This window comes from Xyrauchen texanus, chromosome 40 (genome assembly GCF_025860055.1).
Source record: "Xyrauchen texanus isolate HMW12.3.18 chromosome 40, RBS_HiC_50CHRs, whole genome shotgun sequence".
Lineage (NCBI taxonomy): Eukaryota > Metazoa > Chordata > Actinopteri > Cypriniformes > Catostomidae > Xyrauchen > Xyrauchen texanus.
Window position 1 is genome coordinate 4052667 of NC_068315.1, and position 16421 is coordinate 4069087.

At 36.2% G+C, this 16421-nt stretch overlaps 1 protein-coding gene across 1 annotated transcript in view; it reads right to left on the bottom strand.

Annotated features, from left to right (window-relative positions):
* Window positions 1–881: 881 nt before the first annotated feature.
* The window catches only part of LOC127633749 (transcription elongation regulator 1-like protein), a 93166-nt gene continuing 77626 nt past the window's right edge, over window positions 882–16421 (bottom strand). Inside the window, exons 8-14 of the mRNA XM_052113028.1 lie at window positions 14203–14291; window positions 11035–11186; window positions 8541–8616; window positions 7302–7413; window positions 5493–5582; window positions 5212–5330; window positions 882–1247 (exon numbers count right to left, since the gene is read on the bottom strand). Coding sequence (XP_051968988.1) covers window positions 1091–1247; window positions 5212–5330; window positions 5493–5582; window positions 7302–7413; window positions 8541–8616; window positions 11035–11186; window positions 14203–14291 — 795 coding nt within the window. The 3' untranslated portion in view covers window positions 882–1090. The remainder of the gene's footprint in view (window positions 1248–5211; window positions 5331–5492; window positions 5583–7301; window positions 7414–8540; window positions 8617–11034; window positions 11187–14202; window positions 14292–16421) is intronic.

Sequence of the window (16421 nt, forward strand, 5' to 3'; positions counted from 1 at the left end):
TAAACTACTCAACTCAAGCAACAAGAACATAATTCACTTGTTTATTAAAGGTGGATGTTTATGGAGGGTTTTATCATAGGGCAGTTGCTTAGATTTGGGAGGGATATCAAACAAATCAATACAAAAAAAGATCATAATAAAAATCAACACATTTTTTGTAGTTTTAAAGCTCTGATTGGGGTATTACGGTAAAAATTACATACAGAAAGGGAATGGAAATTGGGATTGAACAGAACAAAGTATTTGTTACATGGTAACAATATGTCATTTTTGTGTATTGCTTGAACTGACTGAAAAGACCATGGAATTGCATTTCATCAGGAATAAGTTAAATAAACCGATTAATTACAAAAAGCTACATGAATTGAATGCATGAACCAACATCTAAACAATACTCTTTCGATTAAATTTCCCAGTTTTTGATGCAGTAAATAGAATCCACTCGCTGTGTCTTTTACTGGAAATTCATGTACAACCTTTTGAAGCAGTGTCAAATTTATCACTTTAATTCTACAATATCATAAATTTAATTACAGCAAACATTTTGACAACATAAAAAAATCTATCAATACACAACACCACTTCTTCATTCTCACAGATGCAGTGGAGAATCAGTCTTACTTGAACATACTCATTAGACAAAATGTTTTTACTTCTACAGTCACTTTTAGGTCACAGCGCCAGGCAAATCAACATTTATTTGACAATTTTATATATAAATGGCTTTACGTAGTTTTGCGGACTTCTGTTCAGTCCAACTCTGTATTCATGTTCAGCGTTGCGATTCAGACACCTTGTTAAACTCAAACTGGAGATAAGGAGCTTCAATATGAAACATACTCAGATACAAAGAGTTCATTAGCAAACCACTTACCCCTTAATACACCCATTCGACTGAACCAGATTGAGCTGGTTTGCAAATCAGTCGTTGAAAAGCAATCAACACTGCTGTTGGTTTCATCCTTTGTCGGTTGGCCAGACATATGGACAGATGGTATCACTGTATACACTGTTTCTGACCATGTAATGAACAGTCTTAGGAAATCCATTCATAGTACTCTGTAGAGTTAATTTTCCTGTCCACAAACTCTCATCTCATCTTTCTTAGCCGCATTCTGTTTTCTTTGTCACGTTTTTTCAACGTGCTGATGAACTGGGTAAAAAACAGCTCCTGGTCTTTCCTCTTCGGAACTTGTTTGAATCGTGGATCTTTTCCGTACTTATCAGAAAACTCTTGAAATGTTGACCTATGAAGGAGAACAGAAAAAAACATGAGTTCCTTGGGGTTATTACCCTGCTGAAAAACAGCTTAAACTAGCCTAAAGTGTATCTGGTTAGGCATGGTTTAGGTTTTTTGAATAGGGATGGACATGAGTACTCGTGTTCTCGTACATGGCAGCAATGATCGATCGTGATCGAGCATGATGCGACTTTTCACTTAATTAGAAATACAGTGACAATTACCTGACAACTAAACACAAACGTGTCAAAGAGGGAGCGTATTTTTAATTTTGAGAATGATTACGTTGTGATTTTGAGGGGTACATTGATTGTCAGAGATGATGGTCTCATAGCAACCAAACTGATATACGACTGCAATTCTATCGTTACTATAATCAGAAGAGAGTGTAACTAACTATGCTTTGAACACCTGTCTCTACAAAACGTTTCCTAAACATGTTTTATTATAATTTAATGTAAGAACTTTGACTAGTTAATGGATATTATTTAATAAAAGTGAATGTTTGTCACTGACTCTAAACCTCCCTGCCCTGGGTGCCGACATGTTTGAGTGATGTAACACACATCTGCATCTCGACAAATGGGAGTTGAAGATTTTCGCATGAGTTTCCAAGTTAGAAGTCTGATATAAAGTGTCATTCCGTTGCACTTTCTTTAGTTGAGAAGTTTCAATTCCAACTCTCTGAGATGAATTAAATGCTTCATGTATTATCACAGCAACAATGATATGTAGCATCACGGCTGTCCCCACAGAAGCTAACACACACACCAGGTGCAAGTGTTCCAAACAGCTAGACAGAGTGCAGCTAAATGCAACAGAATCACTGAACCTCAATTTAACGTGCATATTAAAAACGAGATGGTTATGGCGTCTCCTGTTAAGCCATCTGCGATTTGAAAATAGACAGTTCAGACAGTCACTAAAATAAAAACTAGTGCACACTTACTAGGATTACTATAGAGACCTAAAGGAAGAACAGACATATGCACGTTGTGCGCAATCTTTCATTGGGTTGGGCAGTGAATCCTCACATAATGACAAAATATTATACATTATATTTTGATTAAGCAATCTTTTCTACATTTTGAAACATTCTATAATAAAGAATAGAGGATACACTGGAACAACAAGACACAATGCAGTAGCCTTATACGTTTGACAGACATGTTATTATATAAACAGTTATGTATATGTCATTGCCCCTCAAGTACTCGACCAGTAATTAGTCTGAGTTCTCGAGTAGACAATATAGCCAAATTGCCCATCCCTAGTTTTGATGGTCTTAGAGGGGTTTTGGGAACTTGTCAGCTGGTCATTGTGGAAGGCCAGCAACAAAACTAGCAGCAACAAACATTGCATATGCCATCTCTCCTATTTTTGAGCCATTGTCTGTGAAGAAGGAATGATCATATTTGGATACTGCTCTCATGAAAAGCATAATCAGTGGTAAAATATTGATTGGGCGGCTATGGCTCGGTTGGTAGAGCAGGTTTTTCAACTGTTTTAGCCCCACCACGACGGTTCAAGCCGGGAGGGCTCACTCTGCCCGGCCTTGTCGGTCCAATGGAGGGCCTGGTTCTCGCAAGCTCTCCCGGAACTTTAAAGGATGTGTTATTTCCTTCTTCCTAATATATTAATTTCTGCATGTTCAAATAAATTACAAAAATTCGATGACTAAACAGAACCCAGAAGAAAATGCTATTTACTATTTAAAATACAATATTATTTTTAGATTATTTAAAAAAAAAATTGTGTGAAATTGAGTAAATATAGTGTTAAATAATTGTATTTATTTATTTTTTTTTAGCAATTTTATGTTTGTTATTTACTATATTAAATTATGTGATTTATCGGCATTGTATCAGCCAACCTGCTCTCTGGATATCGCCATCGGCCATTAAAAAACCCATATCAGTTGACCACCACTAAAAGCTCATGCATGGTGAATATACACAAGTTTGCTGCATTACCATGACAACTAATGTGGACGTGATAGCAAAAGCGACTGTAGTCTAAACAGAACAAAATCTGATCTGGCCACATATATCTTGCAGTTTGAACAATCACTGAAAACAATCGGTTTTGAGGAAAAATAAAAATTTTCCTGCAGTATGAACAAAGCTGAGGTTGCTAAGGTGTCCTGAGTGGTTTTTAGAGTGTGGCTATGTGGTTGCTAAGGTTTTCTGAATGTTTTTTAATGTGATGTTGTGTGGTTGCTAGAGTGTTCTGAGCAGTTTTTAAAGTGTTGCTATGTGGTTGCTAAGGTAGTCTGAGTGGGTTTTTAATGTGATGTTGTGTGGTTTCTAGAGTGTTCTGAGTGGTTTTTATAGTGTGGCAATGTGGTTGCTAAGGTGTTCTGAATGGTTTTTAGAGTGTTGCTATGTGGTTGTGTTGCTAGGGTTGGCAACCTCCCCATATAATATGAAGTTGCCCTGTATTTAAGGGAACAAAATTGCCTTCCGAATGATTTCCATACGGGACGCCGTTTGTTCCTTATTTTAGTGTCTCACACCAAAAGAAAAGAATGTTTCACAAACCAAGAGGGAAAAAAATCTGAAACGATCTTTCACTTAAAGGAATTATTTCATCATTTACTCACCCTCATGCCATCCCAGATGTTTATGACTTTCTTGCTTCTGCTGAACACAAACAAAGATTTTTAGAAGAATTTCTCAGATATGTTGGTCCATACAATATAATGAGTGGGTGTCATTTTACGCTCCAAAATCCAAATAATGGCAACATAAAACTACTTCAGACGACTCTAGTGGTTAAATCCATGTCTTCTGAAGCTACATGATAGGTTTGGGTGAGAAACATAAATATTTAAGTTTTTTCTTTCACTTTCACTTTCACTTTCTCCTTTTGTTTTTGTTATGCACATTCTTCATGCATATCGTCCCCTACTGGGCAGGAAGGAGAATTTAAGAAAACATTTTTATAAAATATGTATCTGTTTCTCCCCCACACCTATCATATCGTGTCTGAACACATAGATTTATCCACTGGAGTCATATGGATTACGTTTATGCCCCATTTATGTGGATTTTGGAGTTTTTACCATTTTTGCACCCATTAACTTGCATTGTATGGACCAACAGAGATTAAATATTCTTCTAAAAGTCTTCATTTGTGTTCTGCAGAAGAAAGAAATTCATACACACCTGGGATATCATGAGGGTGAGTAAATCATTTGAGAATTTTCATTTTTGGGTGAACCATCCCTTACTGTCTGCAAACTGATGACCCCAATTTTAAACGGAAAGCCAGTTTGTTGAGCGTAAAAAACGGAAAAGTATTGAGCTTAATTATGGGGAAGAAAATGCTTTACAGAAAATATTGTCTTTCTTTGTTAATTGCAACTTCGTTATTTTGCTAAAAAGTAGTGTTTTTGAAAAGTGAAGATTGGTAGAATTTTGGCCTTCTTTATAATTAAAAGTCCTTTCCTTCTGGTAATTATTGATTGGGATTGGAGTAGCACAATAAACTGCATCTGTGATTTCATTCAATTTGCACTCTTGTAGTCTCTGTGTCTGGGCCATCCGGTAACAGTAAAGAAAGACCAAGGCAATATTTGAATATTTATATATATATATATATATATATATATATATATATATATTTGTCAGGGGCCATTCAGCTACTGAACATGGTTTCTTGCTGATTTGTAATCGTTTTTTTATGCAAACAAGGTCTAGGTGGACCTCTAACCATTGTGCATCGTTTCGAGCACGAGCCCCCTTAAAAATAAATCCCCATATTTGGCTGGTATAAAGTTGACAACTCTAGTTGCTATGTGGTTGCTAATATGTTATACATGGTTTTAGAATGTTGCAATGTGGTTTTTGCTTGTAAAACATTTAAGCTAAGCAAAATGTCTCAATTTGTGCTTTTAATGTTTCACCAAAAAAGTAAAAATAGACAGACAGACCTTACTTATCTAAATTTCAAACTGCATGCAAACTCACCTGGATGTGATTTTTGACTCCTCTAGCAGTTTTCTGTATTCTTCTTTTGCGTGCTGGAGTTTGCACTTTTTTTCTTTGTACTCTTCGTTCATTCTTGCTTTGACAAACTGATCAAAAATCTGTGGACAAAAGGGGGAAAATCTGAATTTTATATCTGTTTGTATTTTGTATGATGATGCTATTGGCGCAGAAATAATATAACTTTAATCATGTTAGAAGTTTTATTAATGCTTTATGTTTATGAAGGCTGATGTGACAGGAAGTGAAAACTTGTGCCATACCTGTTTCCGTTCGTCTGGACTCAGCAGAAGGTAACGTGGATCAAATACAATTTTGTGCAATTCTTTCTCCCAGGTGGAGAATGCGGATACCTGTTCAAGACAAATGACAAATGAAGTTCAGGCATGAAACTCTATGTGGAAAAAGCCCCCATAAGTCTTTGAGCTGGTTATCTGTTAGCAATCAGCTTGCTCTCGTGTGACATGTTAAGCGAATCATCTAGCATGGTGGTAGCTGATTGGTCCTTTGGTATGTAATCAAGTAGCCAATCAACTCATGTCTCTCGCTTTGTGAAACATTTAAATTGATTCGTTTTTCAGACATGACAGTTTCACTGTATCATGCTGCAGACGTTTTTCTTTTTTCCCTGAAACTGCTATTTGCTCAGGTGGTACGACTTAGCCATAGCCACATCTGGCTGGCACACATTACTATCTGAGGTCAGTAATTAAATAAGTCAACACATAGCTAGTCTGAGTCAATAGTTAACCCTCTGGTGTTTGAGGCATTTTTGGGATCCTGAAGAAATCTTCACATGCCCTGACATGTGTGCTTATTTCAGCTATTGACACCATATTAACAGCAAAAGTCTCATTACACTGTATTCAGCACAAATTGTGTTACAATAATATGTGAGGAACGTGTATTTTCACATTTGTATTTTGAGAAAGTCGAGTTTAAACTTTGTTAGTAAAAAATATATATAAGAAGAACAACACTTGATACAGGGCCATAAAACACATACTATACTTGTTTTTCACAAGACTTTTGAGTCTTTGTTACAACATGTTGTGAAAATCATCCTGTCCATTCATTCACATTGATTTTCCTTTTGTATGGCACCTTTTGTTTTAGAAAGGCTGTATGTGAGGGAGTGTCAATGGTCATGAATATTGATGTACTCCTCACCTAGGGTGATAATGGCCCACCCCCTAATGGGGTTATCAATGTGGAATGCCACTGTGAGGAAACAAAACAAATGTATGTGAGGAGAATTACGTTTTTTTCTGTAGTTTATTTACAATAAAGTGAACAATATGATAAAAATATAAAAAAGGAGGGTCAATGACACATCTGAGTACAAAGATGCTCTGCTTTGCAATATATACAGATCTGGCGATCAGCAGTGGCACATTTCCCCCACTAGTTCTCATTACCATATATCTGGAAAGTTTTTTTTTTATTATTATAAAATGTAGAATATTTGTCATTATTTTCAATAGGGGTTCTCTGAACTGTACTACAGTAAAAACAGAAATACAATTATTATTATTTGTTCATTTAAATCAGCACAAATTAAAGGCAGCAAAAATACAACCATGATGTACTGTATAAATACTTAATTAAAATGATCATAATTATATATATATACTGTGTGTATATATATACTATGTGTATATATATATATATATATATATATATATATATATATATATATATATATATATATATATATATATGCATTACAGTACTAAGAATGTTCATTAATAGTCATGCGAATATGGTTATAAAATAATTTCTTAAAACAGGATTCATTTTCTTTATACAGGTTTGTTTGACCAACCATTTTAATTGTGTCATCAATTAACCCCAACGACTTTCTTTCTTCCATGGAACACAAATGCTATGAAAAATGTTAGCCTCAGTCATCATTCACATCCTTTTGTGTTCCATGGAAAAAAGTAAGTCATGTAGGTTTGGAACTACATCAAGGTAACGATGACACACTTTTCATTTTTGGATGAACTATCCTTTTAGCCCTCCAAAATCTTGAAGTTTCATTAATCTCACGGACTTGGCGAAGTTCTTACCCCTCTTTCTAAAAGCATGTCTCTGAAGTGTGTGATCCGGAGCTCGAGGGGTAAAACCATCTGAGATGCTCCATTTTTTCCTTCACTCAGTTCACACTCAGGGTGCCTCAGTCTTTATTGAGAAAAAAATACAACAGTTCGAATTTCTTTGTGGTAAAATCTCAAGAGATAAGGTCCACAAGTTGAGGATACAAAAGGGAAAGGTGTATTCTTTATACATATACAGTATTTTCAGATTATGCTTTGATTTTGGTCATGCAATTAACTAGTCATATTGCACAGCTCTCTGAAATACTCTATTCTGATTGGTCAATCATGCCATCCAGTGGTTTGATATGTCCTAATAATAACAACACATTATAATAATGTAAGAACTTAATTAATGAATCAAAACATGAGAATGTATATGATTTTTTTCACTCAATATTGGTCATGAAATACAAAAAACTCATTTTAACTGATAAGAAAATGCATCAACATACACAGGGGAGTAGATTCCGGGGGATTTAACTAATCAGTTAAAATGTGTTTTTTGTATTTCATGACCCCCCACCCCCAAATGTTCAAGCTACATTTTGAAAAGAAAAACATGCATTTCTTATGGGAGAGTTCATAGAATAATGGACAGGTTTTCCAGTGCTTGTTTAACAAATGTGGTCTTGCTCCAGCAATGTTGGCAATACAAACACCATCCATTTGAGGTAACAGTGTCAAAAAAACAGTCTGAAAAGATATCATAAAAGCACACTAAAGTACATTTTTGATGCCGAGTACAAAATAAATGTAACTCACTACTGCAATCAGTTCGGCATTTATGTGTTGATTAGATTGTGAATGTGAGATTACATGTATTTGGGCATTTTGACAAGATTTGACAGTGACACGTGGTGATATGACACAGGATAATTCAAACAACAATTTAAATGTGTTCATCAGGAGTTGGTTAGATGTGCAATGTAAAGTTAAGAAAACATGCAAGCACAACTCCATAGAAGTGGACAGGATATTAACTTCTGGAAGGCAGAGTTTACATTGCACTGTAATGTTTTTTGCCATGCGTCTCTTTAAAAGTAAAATATTGTTTTGTGTATATCCAGTGGTCAAATGTTGAGTGAGACGCTGTTACTACTCAGCACTGGTAACACATCTGTCTGGGTCTCTCTTATCAATTAAAGGGGACTCTTGCCTCTTTCTGAAATAATTTGTTGTCATCTTTATACATGTCTCAGCATCACTTACTTATTCCGTTTGGTCTTTGTATTACGATCTTCCTCCTCATCTTCATCATCAGCATAGGGAGAATTTGAGCCATCGTCTGTTGATGGAACGAGAAAGCTTCCAATCAATTCATACAAATGAGATTTGTATGTAGAGGAGACCGGGGTTAGTTGTCACACTTCAATTTCAGTTTCCTTGTGGGAACACGTTAAATCATGACCAAAAAAAAAACCCAACTTTGGAACATTTCCACCATAATGGCAAAGGAAAAATTTAGAGTTTTTTATAACAAATTAATCTTTAAACATATACATATGGAAAGTTGTCACAATGGTAACCCGGAATTAAAAAGCCTACTATAGCTTGTTCAAAGACCGTTTTTAATAATTGTAAAAACACAAAAATATCCAACCATTGTTTTGCCCTACGGATGATGAATAAATTGTATGAATTTACAACAGGTAAAACAAATTCTGACAAGACAAACTTATTCATTTAAATTCAAAATATGCAACAAAATGGTATAGTCTTGTTAGTTTTAGATCCAACTCCAGCTGTTTCAGCTTCTGTCTATCAGTAAGCCCATATCAAGCATGTCAGGTTGCAAAAAAAAGAGCTAATTTACTCGAATGTTCATTTTTAAATTGAAGATGTCAAAAAGATTAAGGTCATCAATAGATAATCTCCATGAAACGACTATAAAACTAAATCAATAAAGATGAAAAGCCTTGTGGGAATTCAAGCCAACCATTTAATAACTACCAGACAATATCCAGACTAATTCAATATTTGCTGAACCGCCTCATTGGATTAGAGCTTTTTGTTAATCCATGAGAACGACAGCTCTGTAGTTCAAGAGTGTATTAAACTTTAGCTTGAGCATCATTATCGCACTGTAAGGATTAAACTTTCAGGTCAATTTCATCACCTTTACACCGAATGTGACCCTGAATACCATAACGTGAACAGGGTGCCAAGTGAATAAATCTGAACTTTATTTCTTGAGTCTACAGTAAGGCTTGACAATCACTCATACTACTAGCTGACTAATCAAATGTTTACCTTTTATAAATAGCTTACAGAACACACTGCAGTATTTAGCGGTCTCATGACCAGCTTGAGCAGCTTCTTTTTTACTCCAAGCCCCGCTTTTCCCCTCAAAAACGTCTGTTTTTAAGATTCAAAAAGGACTCAAAGGTTCATGCAAGAGCGTGAGCAGTCTCTGCTGCAGTGCTAAACAACACATGAGCCAATGTGAAATTGTAAACCGTACAGTGTTGCCAACTAGTTTCAATGGAAAGTAGCTAAAGCCAGCTTGAAAAGTCGCTAAATGTAGCTAGATGACGTCATACACTAATTAACATATTAGTGACATCACCGCGTCTCATTTGCATTTTGCATAGTGTCCGCCCTTTACATGTGATTGCTTCTCTGTGCTTACCGTACAGTGTACGTGTAGTGTAATGGTCTAAAGCACTAAACTGTTAAGCAGAAGGTTGTCGGTTCGATATCCACAGCCATCACCATTGTGTCCTTGAGCAAGGTACTTAACTCCAGGTTGCTCCGGGGGGATTGTCCCGGTAAAAAGGGCTCTGTAAGTCAACTTGGATAAAAGCGTCTGCCAAATGAATAAATGTAAATGTAAATCTATCAATCACTCAGAGAAAGTTAGAAGCAGAAGTGTGTATACAAATGTAGCAAAATGTAAAGTTTATTACGTGTTTGAATAAAGCACAATGTACAGAGCTGTCTAAGAAATTGTCTGAATTCAGAGATAAAGTCACTAAGTTGGCAACACTGAAACAGTATGCTGACTTTAGCTATAATCTGTCCATGCTCTGTGAAATGTAAAACACTGCCCCCTGTGGCCAAAGCGGTAAATGATGATGGTCATATGGGCACGTGTGAGCTCCATTTTCCGGGTATAATGTCTACGAGGGGAGCCAAAAGTGAGTTATGAAGTGAGTTTTCAGCTGTACAGGCTGTAATTCAGACAATACATGAATATTTTATAAACTGTGCCCCCCAACCCAAACCCCAAACCTAAACCTAACCATCAGTGGAGTAAAAATGTATGTTCAACCTTCAAATCATGCTCATCACTTATGTGAAAGCGATGACTTCCTGGTTTCAATGCACTATCCAAACCCAGTCTCCCATGCTGTTGATGCAACACTCTTCCGGTCACGCCAAATGGGAAGGTAAATGCACTGGAGCCAAAATGTCTGATGCCACTTGTCACCGAATCGGAAAAATGTGTCCAATCCTAGTTTAGTGGAACTCCCCACTTTCAAACTAATCTGTTATCATTTACTGAAGTAAAGAAATAAAGAACCAAAGAAATATGTTGTAAGGGTTAAGAAGGGTTAAGAACAAGATCAGGTTGAGTACATGATGACAATTTTTATATTTGGATATTTTATCCATTTAAGGAATAGGTGTATAAGATGAGCTCCAAGCATCAAAGCAAAAAGAGCCCCCAAAGACATCAGAGAATCACAACAGAGACTCTCACCTGAAGAGTCTTTTTTCCGTTTGTGTGGCGGATCTTCAATAATTCTGTTGAGGTCTCCGCGGTCTTTCAGATCCACTGGTTTCTCCCATACTGACAGATGCGTTGTGGGGTTGAAGAAAAAGACCCTGTCATCTCCTGTCCACACTACACACCTAGAGAGAAAAGAAAAGAATCTAGCATGCTTTAATTCACTCAAACACACACAACACACACAAAGACACAACCCAGCTGCCTCTTTGTGGTATTCTTACAAGGTGACTGGGGAATCCAATAATCACCCCCAGTGAGACCAAATTGAGCCAGGCTGCTAAGAATGACAGAGACGAGATCTGCAAGTATAATTTGAAAGTACCCTGTTTGTACATACATTTTAATTTTTAGTCATTAATCAAAGACGTTCTGCACTGGATATACAGTCTCTACCTTATAGATAAAAATGTATGCACATTTTAGGCCTCATGCATACCAGATAAAGTATTCATGGATTCAGCAATAGTCTGTGAGGTAATTTGATTCAACCTCATGCCAACCATGACAAACTAATTCTGACATTTCATTTTGCTACTCCCATCACATCAGCGAGATCGACAGTGCCTTCCAATACCACAGAACTGACCCAATGATATTGAAATTTCTTTGAAACGGAGCATTCACTCCACTCGTATACAGTTATTCATAGTGTAGACAGATGGTCGGCACTAGTCCCATGCTTCATTTTTCCTTTCTATAATATTGCAGATTTTTTTAAATCACATCCATGCAACCTCAATATTTCTCTATGAAACGATAACAAAAAAATTAGATTGCATTGTAAAGGAAAGTGCTTGCAATGCAGCATAATAAAAGTGTTAAAGTTTTAGATAAGCTTAGGTTTTAGTAAATCCTAGGAAAAAAAACAGCTTGCACACAATATCCATAGAAACGACTATCTAGGATATTATTAAGAGGCCAAAGAAGTACACAAAAAGAACTTACACACCAAAAAAACACAGATATGTAAGCTTTTCAGTGTTTGGCATGGATGTTTCAACTGTATTTTAGTTCTCAGAAAATGAAATGCCACATTCATAATTGCAGACATCTCAGCCTGGATGAAGGAACACCACCTTCAACTCAACCCTGCCAAGACCGCACTCCTTGTCTTTCCAGCCAACCCGGCTGTTGAACACAACATCACCGTGCAGCTGGGTCCAACTACAGTTTCGCATTCCAAAACGGTCAGAAATCTAGGGGTAACCATTGATGATGAGCTAAATTTCACAGACCACAATTCAAAACTGCAAGATCATGTAGAATTACACTCTACAATATCAGGAAGATAAGACCCTTCCTCTCTGTACATGCCACACAACTGCTCGTTCAGTCCCTTGTCATAACTAGACTGGACTACTGTAACGCTCTCATTGCAGGCCTTCCTACAAGTGCAACTAGACCTCTCCAAATGATCCAGAATGCAGCAGCACGTCTGGTCTTTAATGAACCTAAGAGAGCACATGTTACACCACTTTTTGTCTCTCTCCACTGGCTGCCGGTTCATGCACGTATTAAATTCAAGGCCCTGATGCTGGCATACAAAACAGTCACTGGGTCTGCTCCAGCATACTTAAAAACATTTATGCAGAGCTACGTCCCCACCAGAAGCCTGCGGTCGGCTAAGGAACGTCGCCTTGTCGTACCAAAACAAAGAGGCACCAAAACACTTTCCCGGACTTTCAGTTTCATCATACCACAGTGGTGGAATGACCTTCCCAACTCAATCCGGGAAGCTAACTCACTCTCTATCTTCAAAGAACTGCTAAAAACACATCTTTTCCAAAAGCACTTAACCGGTCACTAAAAAAATAAATAAATAAATAAAAATGTAAAAAAAAAAATTACATTTCTTGTTGCACTTAAATCTGTTTTGTATACTATTCTGATGATAGTGAAACTTTGTAATATGGCACTTTTTGTACCACTGTCTCCTTAAGATGATTCACTGATGTTCTTCCTCTTTGTAAGTCGCTTTGGATAAAAGCGTCTGCCAAATGAATAAATGTAAATGTAAATAATTGGTTCATTTTCATCATATGGAAAAGAGCAACAAATTGGTGAATGATTTCTCTTCAGGATCATGGGACGTGCAGTTCTTCATCACAAATTCTGCTGTTAAATGGGATTTTTTTAAAACGTAGTTGAAATTAAATAGACAGATGGCTTCAATGAAAAGCATTTATCCCATTAATTAACAATCTCAGAGCTAAGGATGTTACGCTCTATTGAATGGTGAACGTCAATGGGGGATTTTCTTACCAAGGAAAATAAATATGTAGCATATTTTAAAATTTTTTAATTGGTTTCTGTACATTTACAAAAAACGTTTGATTGGTTTCTGTACATTTAACAAGACCAAATAATTTGCAGAAGTTTAATACTGAGAAACATCAATGCAGCGCTACCTTGAAAGCATTGTAATGAGCTTCAAAGCCAAGAACTATATGCTCTGTATTGCTCTTTAGGCTGTTTCCACTATTGGCATCTCATCCAAAGTGTATTATCATGTAACAGCTCTTGTGTCAGTGATTCAACAGAGTCCCTGAAGATGCTGTCATCAAGCACATGACTAAATAGTGAGTCAAAAAAGCTGTATGCGATAAGCCATGAAACCTGCTAGGCTGAAAAAAATGTGTTATGTGTTTGTTTGCATGCATGGAAAGGAAATCCACACTGCTTTGGCAAAGAAAATGAACAGCCTTGCATAACACATGGTCCTAATGCAGGTTTGTAGTTGGGTCTTATTGCATCTGTTAAGTGCTGGAGGTTTGTCGTGCACTGCTGTATTTTATTCCACCATATATTATTGTCATCAAACACTTAGTTAGAAAGCTGCATGCATCCTTTAAATGGCGATACAGCCTCTGACATTCTTGTCGGAATGAGTGGAGATAAAACAAACACTTTTATGGAACAAACAGTCTATTTAAGGATTCTAAAACACAGTAGAAAAACACTCATATATGGCATGCACATGCAAAAAGTTGCATTTTAAAGTGTAGGCTGTCAGAGAGACAACTGAGAGAGCACAATTGATTGTTCTTGCATGCAGGCAGTCATTTATTAACAATAAAAATGCATCAAATTGAAAGGGAGGAGTGCAATTATTTATCTGCAAACATAGCAGATAGTTACCATGGTGATCCAGGTACAGGTGTGGATGCAACTGGTCGCTTGTCTTTGAGTGAGCTGTCCTCGTCCATGTTGATTTTAAATGGCCCATCCTGGACATTAACCCCCATACAAACACAAATAGAGAGGATGTTGTTTTAACCAGGATATTAAACTAAGCCTCCAAACAAAAATAGTTTGAAAAAGATATATACATATATATACATATATATACACTCACCTAAAGGATTATTAGGAACACCATACTAATACTGTGTTTGACCCCCTTTCGCCTTCAGAACTGCCTTAATTCTACGTGGCATTGATTCAACAAGGTGCTGAAAGCATTCTTTAGAAATGTTGGCCCATATTGATAGGATAGCATCTTGCAGTTGATGGAGATTTGTGGGATGCACATCCAGGGCATGAAGCTCCTGTTCCACCACATCCCAAAGATGCTCTATTGGGTTGAGATCTGGTGACTGTGGGGGCCATTTTAGTACAGTGAACTCATTGTCATGTTCAAGAAACCAATTTGAAATGATTCGAGCTTTGTGACATGGTGCATTATCCTGCTGGAAGTAGCCATCAGAGGATGGGTACATGGTGGCCATAAAGGGATGGACATGGTCAGAAACAATGCTTAGGTAGGCCGTGGCATTTAAACGATGCCCAATTGGCACTAAGGGGCCTAAAGTGTGCCAAGAAAACATCCCCCATACCATTACACCACCACCACCAGCCTGCACAGTGGTAACAAGGCATGATGGATCCATGTTCTCATTCTGTTTACGCCAAATTCTGACTCTACCATCTGAATGTCTCAACAGAAATCGAGACTCATCAGACCAGGCAACATTTTTCCAGTCTTCAACTGTCCAATTTTGGTGAGCTCTTGCAAATTGTAGCCTCATTTTCCTATTTATAGTGGAGATGAGTGGTACCCGGTGGGGTCTTCTGCTGTTGTAGCCCATCCGCCTCAAGGTTGTGCGTGTTGTGGCTTCACAAATGCTTTGCTGCATACCTCGGTTGTAACGAGTGCTTATTTCAGTCAAAGTTGCTCTTCTATCAGCTTGAATCAGTCGGCCCATTCTCCTCTGACCTCTAGCATCAACAAGGCATTTTCGCCCACAGGACTGCCGCGATACTGGATGTTTTTCCTTTTCACACCATTCTTTGTAAACCCTAGAAATGGTTGTGCGTGAAAATCCCAGTAACTGAGCAGATTGTGAAATACTCAGACCGGCCCGTCTGGCACCAACAACCATGCCACGCTCAAAATTGCTTAAATCACCTTTCAATTCCCATTCTGACATTCAGTTTGGAGTTCAGGAGATTGTCTTGACCAGGACCACACCCCTAAATGCATTGAAGCAACTGCCATGTGATTGGTTGATTAGATAATTGCATTAATGAGAAATTGAACAGGTGTTCCTAATAATCCTTTAGGTGAGTGTGTATGTAGATATATATATATATATATATATATATATATATATATATATATATATATATATATATACACATACACACACACACACACACACACACACACACACACACTGGTCAATGACATGATGCTCATTTATATCTGAATAAATTAAGTTTTTCAAAAACACTTTAAAAAAGGAATTCAAACAAAGTAATTACATGAATATACCTCTACTATGATGCACATGATTTTATTTCATTTAGTCATTTTGTTGTCTTTTCTTTTTAAAGTAAAAAAAAAAATTATGTAACTGTCCAGAGGCAGCATAATACAACTACTAATAATAACAATTAGAAGTTGAAATTCTAGAAAAAAATTCTGTAAACAATAACCAGTAAAAGTTCTCTTTTAAACTTAGGAAGATATGTAAAAAATAATTAAATAAAAAATAATCCTAAAAAGTTCTGATGTAAAAAAAATTAATATAAATAAATAAATAAATAATAAAAAAATATATTTTGACACATTTATGATTTTTTTACATTTATTTTTTTATGCCAAATGGAGTAACCCTGAAATTGTGATATGTATGTGTATATATATATATATATATATATATATATATATATATATATATATATATATATATATATATATATATATATATTATTATTATTATTATTATTTTATATAATTATTTTTTAGATTAATATTTTTAAAACATTTCTTATTTTTATCACATCTATATTTCCCTATATTTTATGACGTTCTGAAAGGTTTTGACAAAAATTGTCCTAATAAATGAATATAT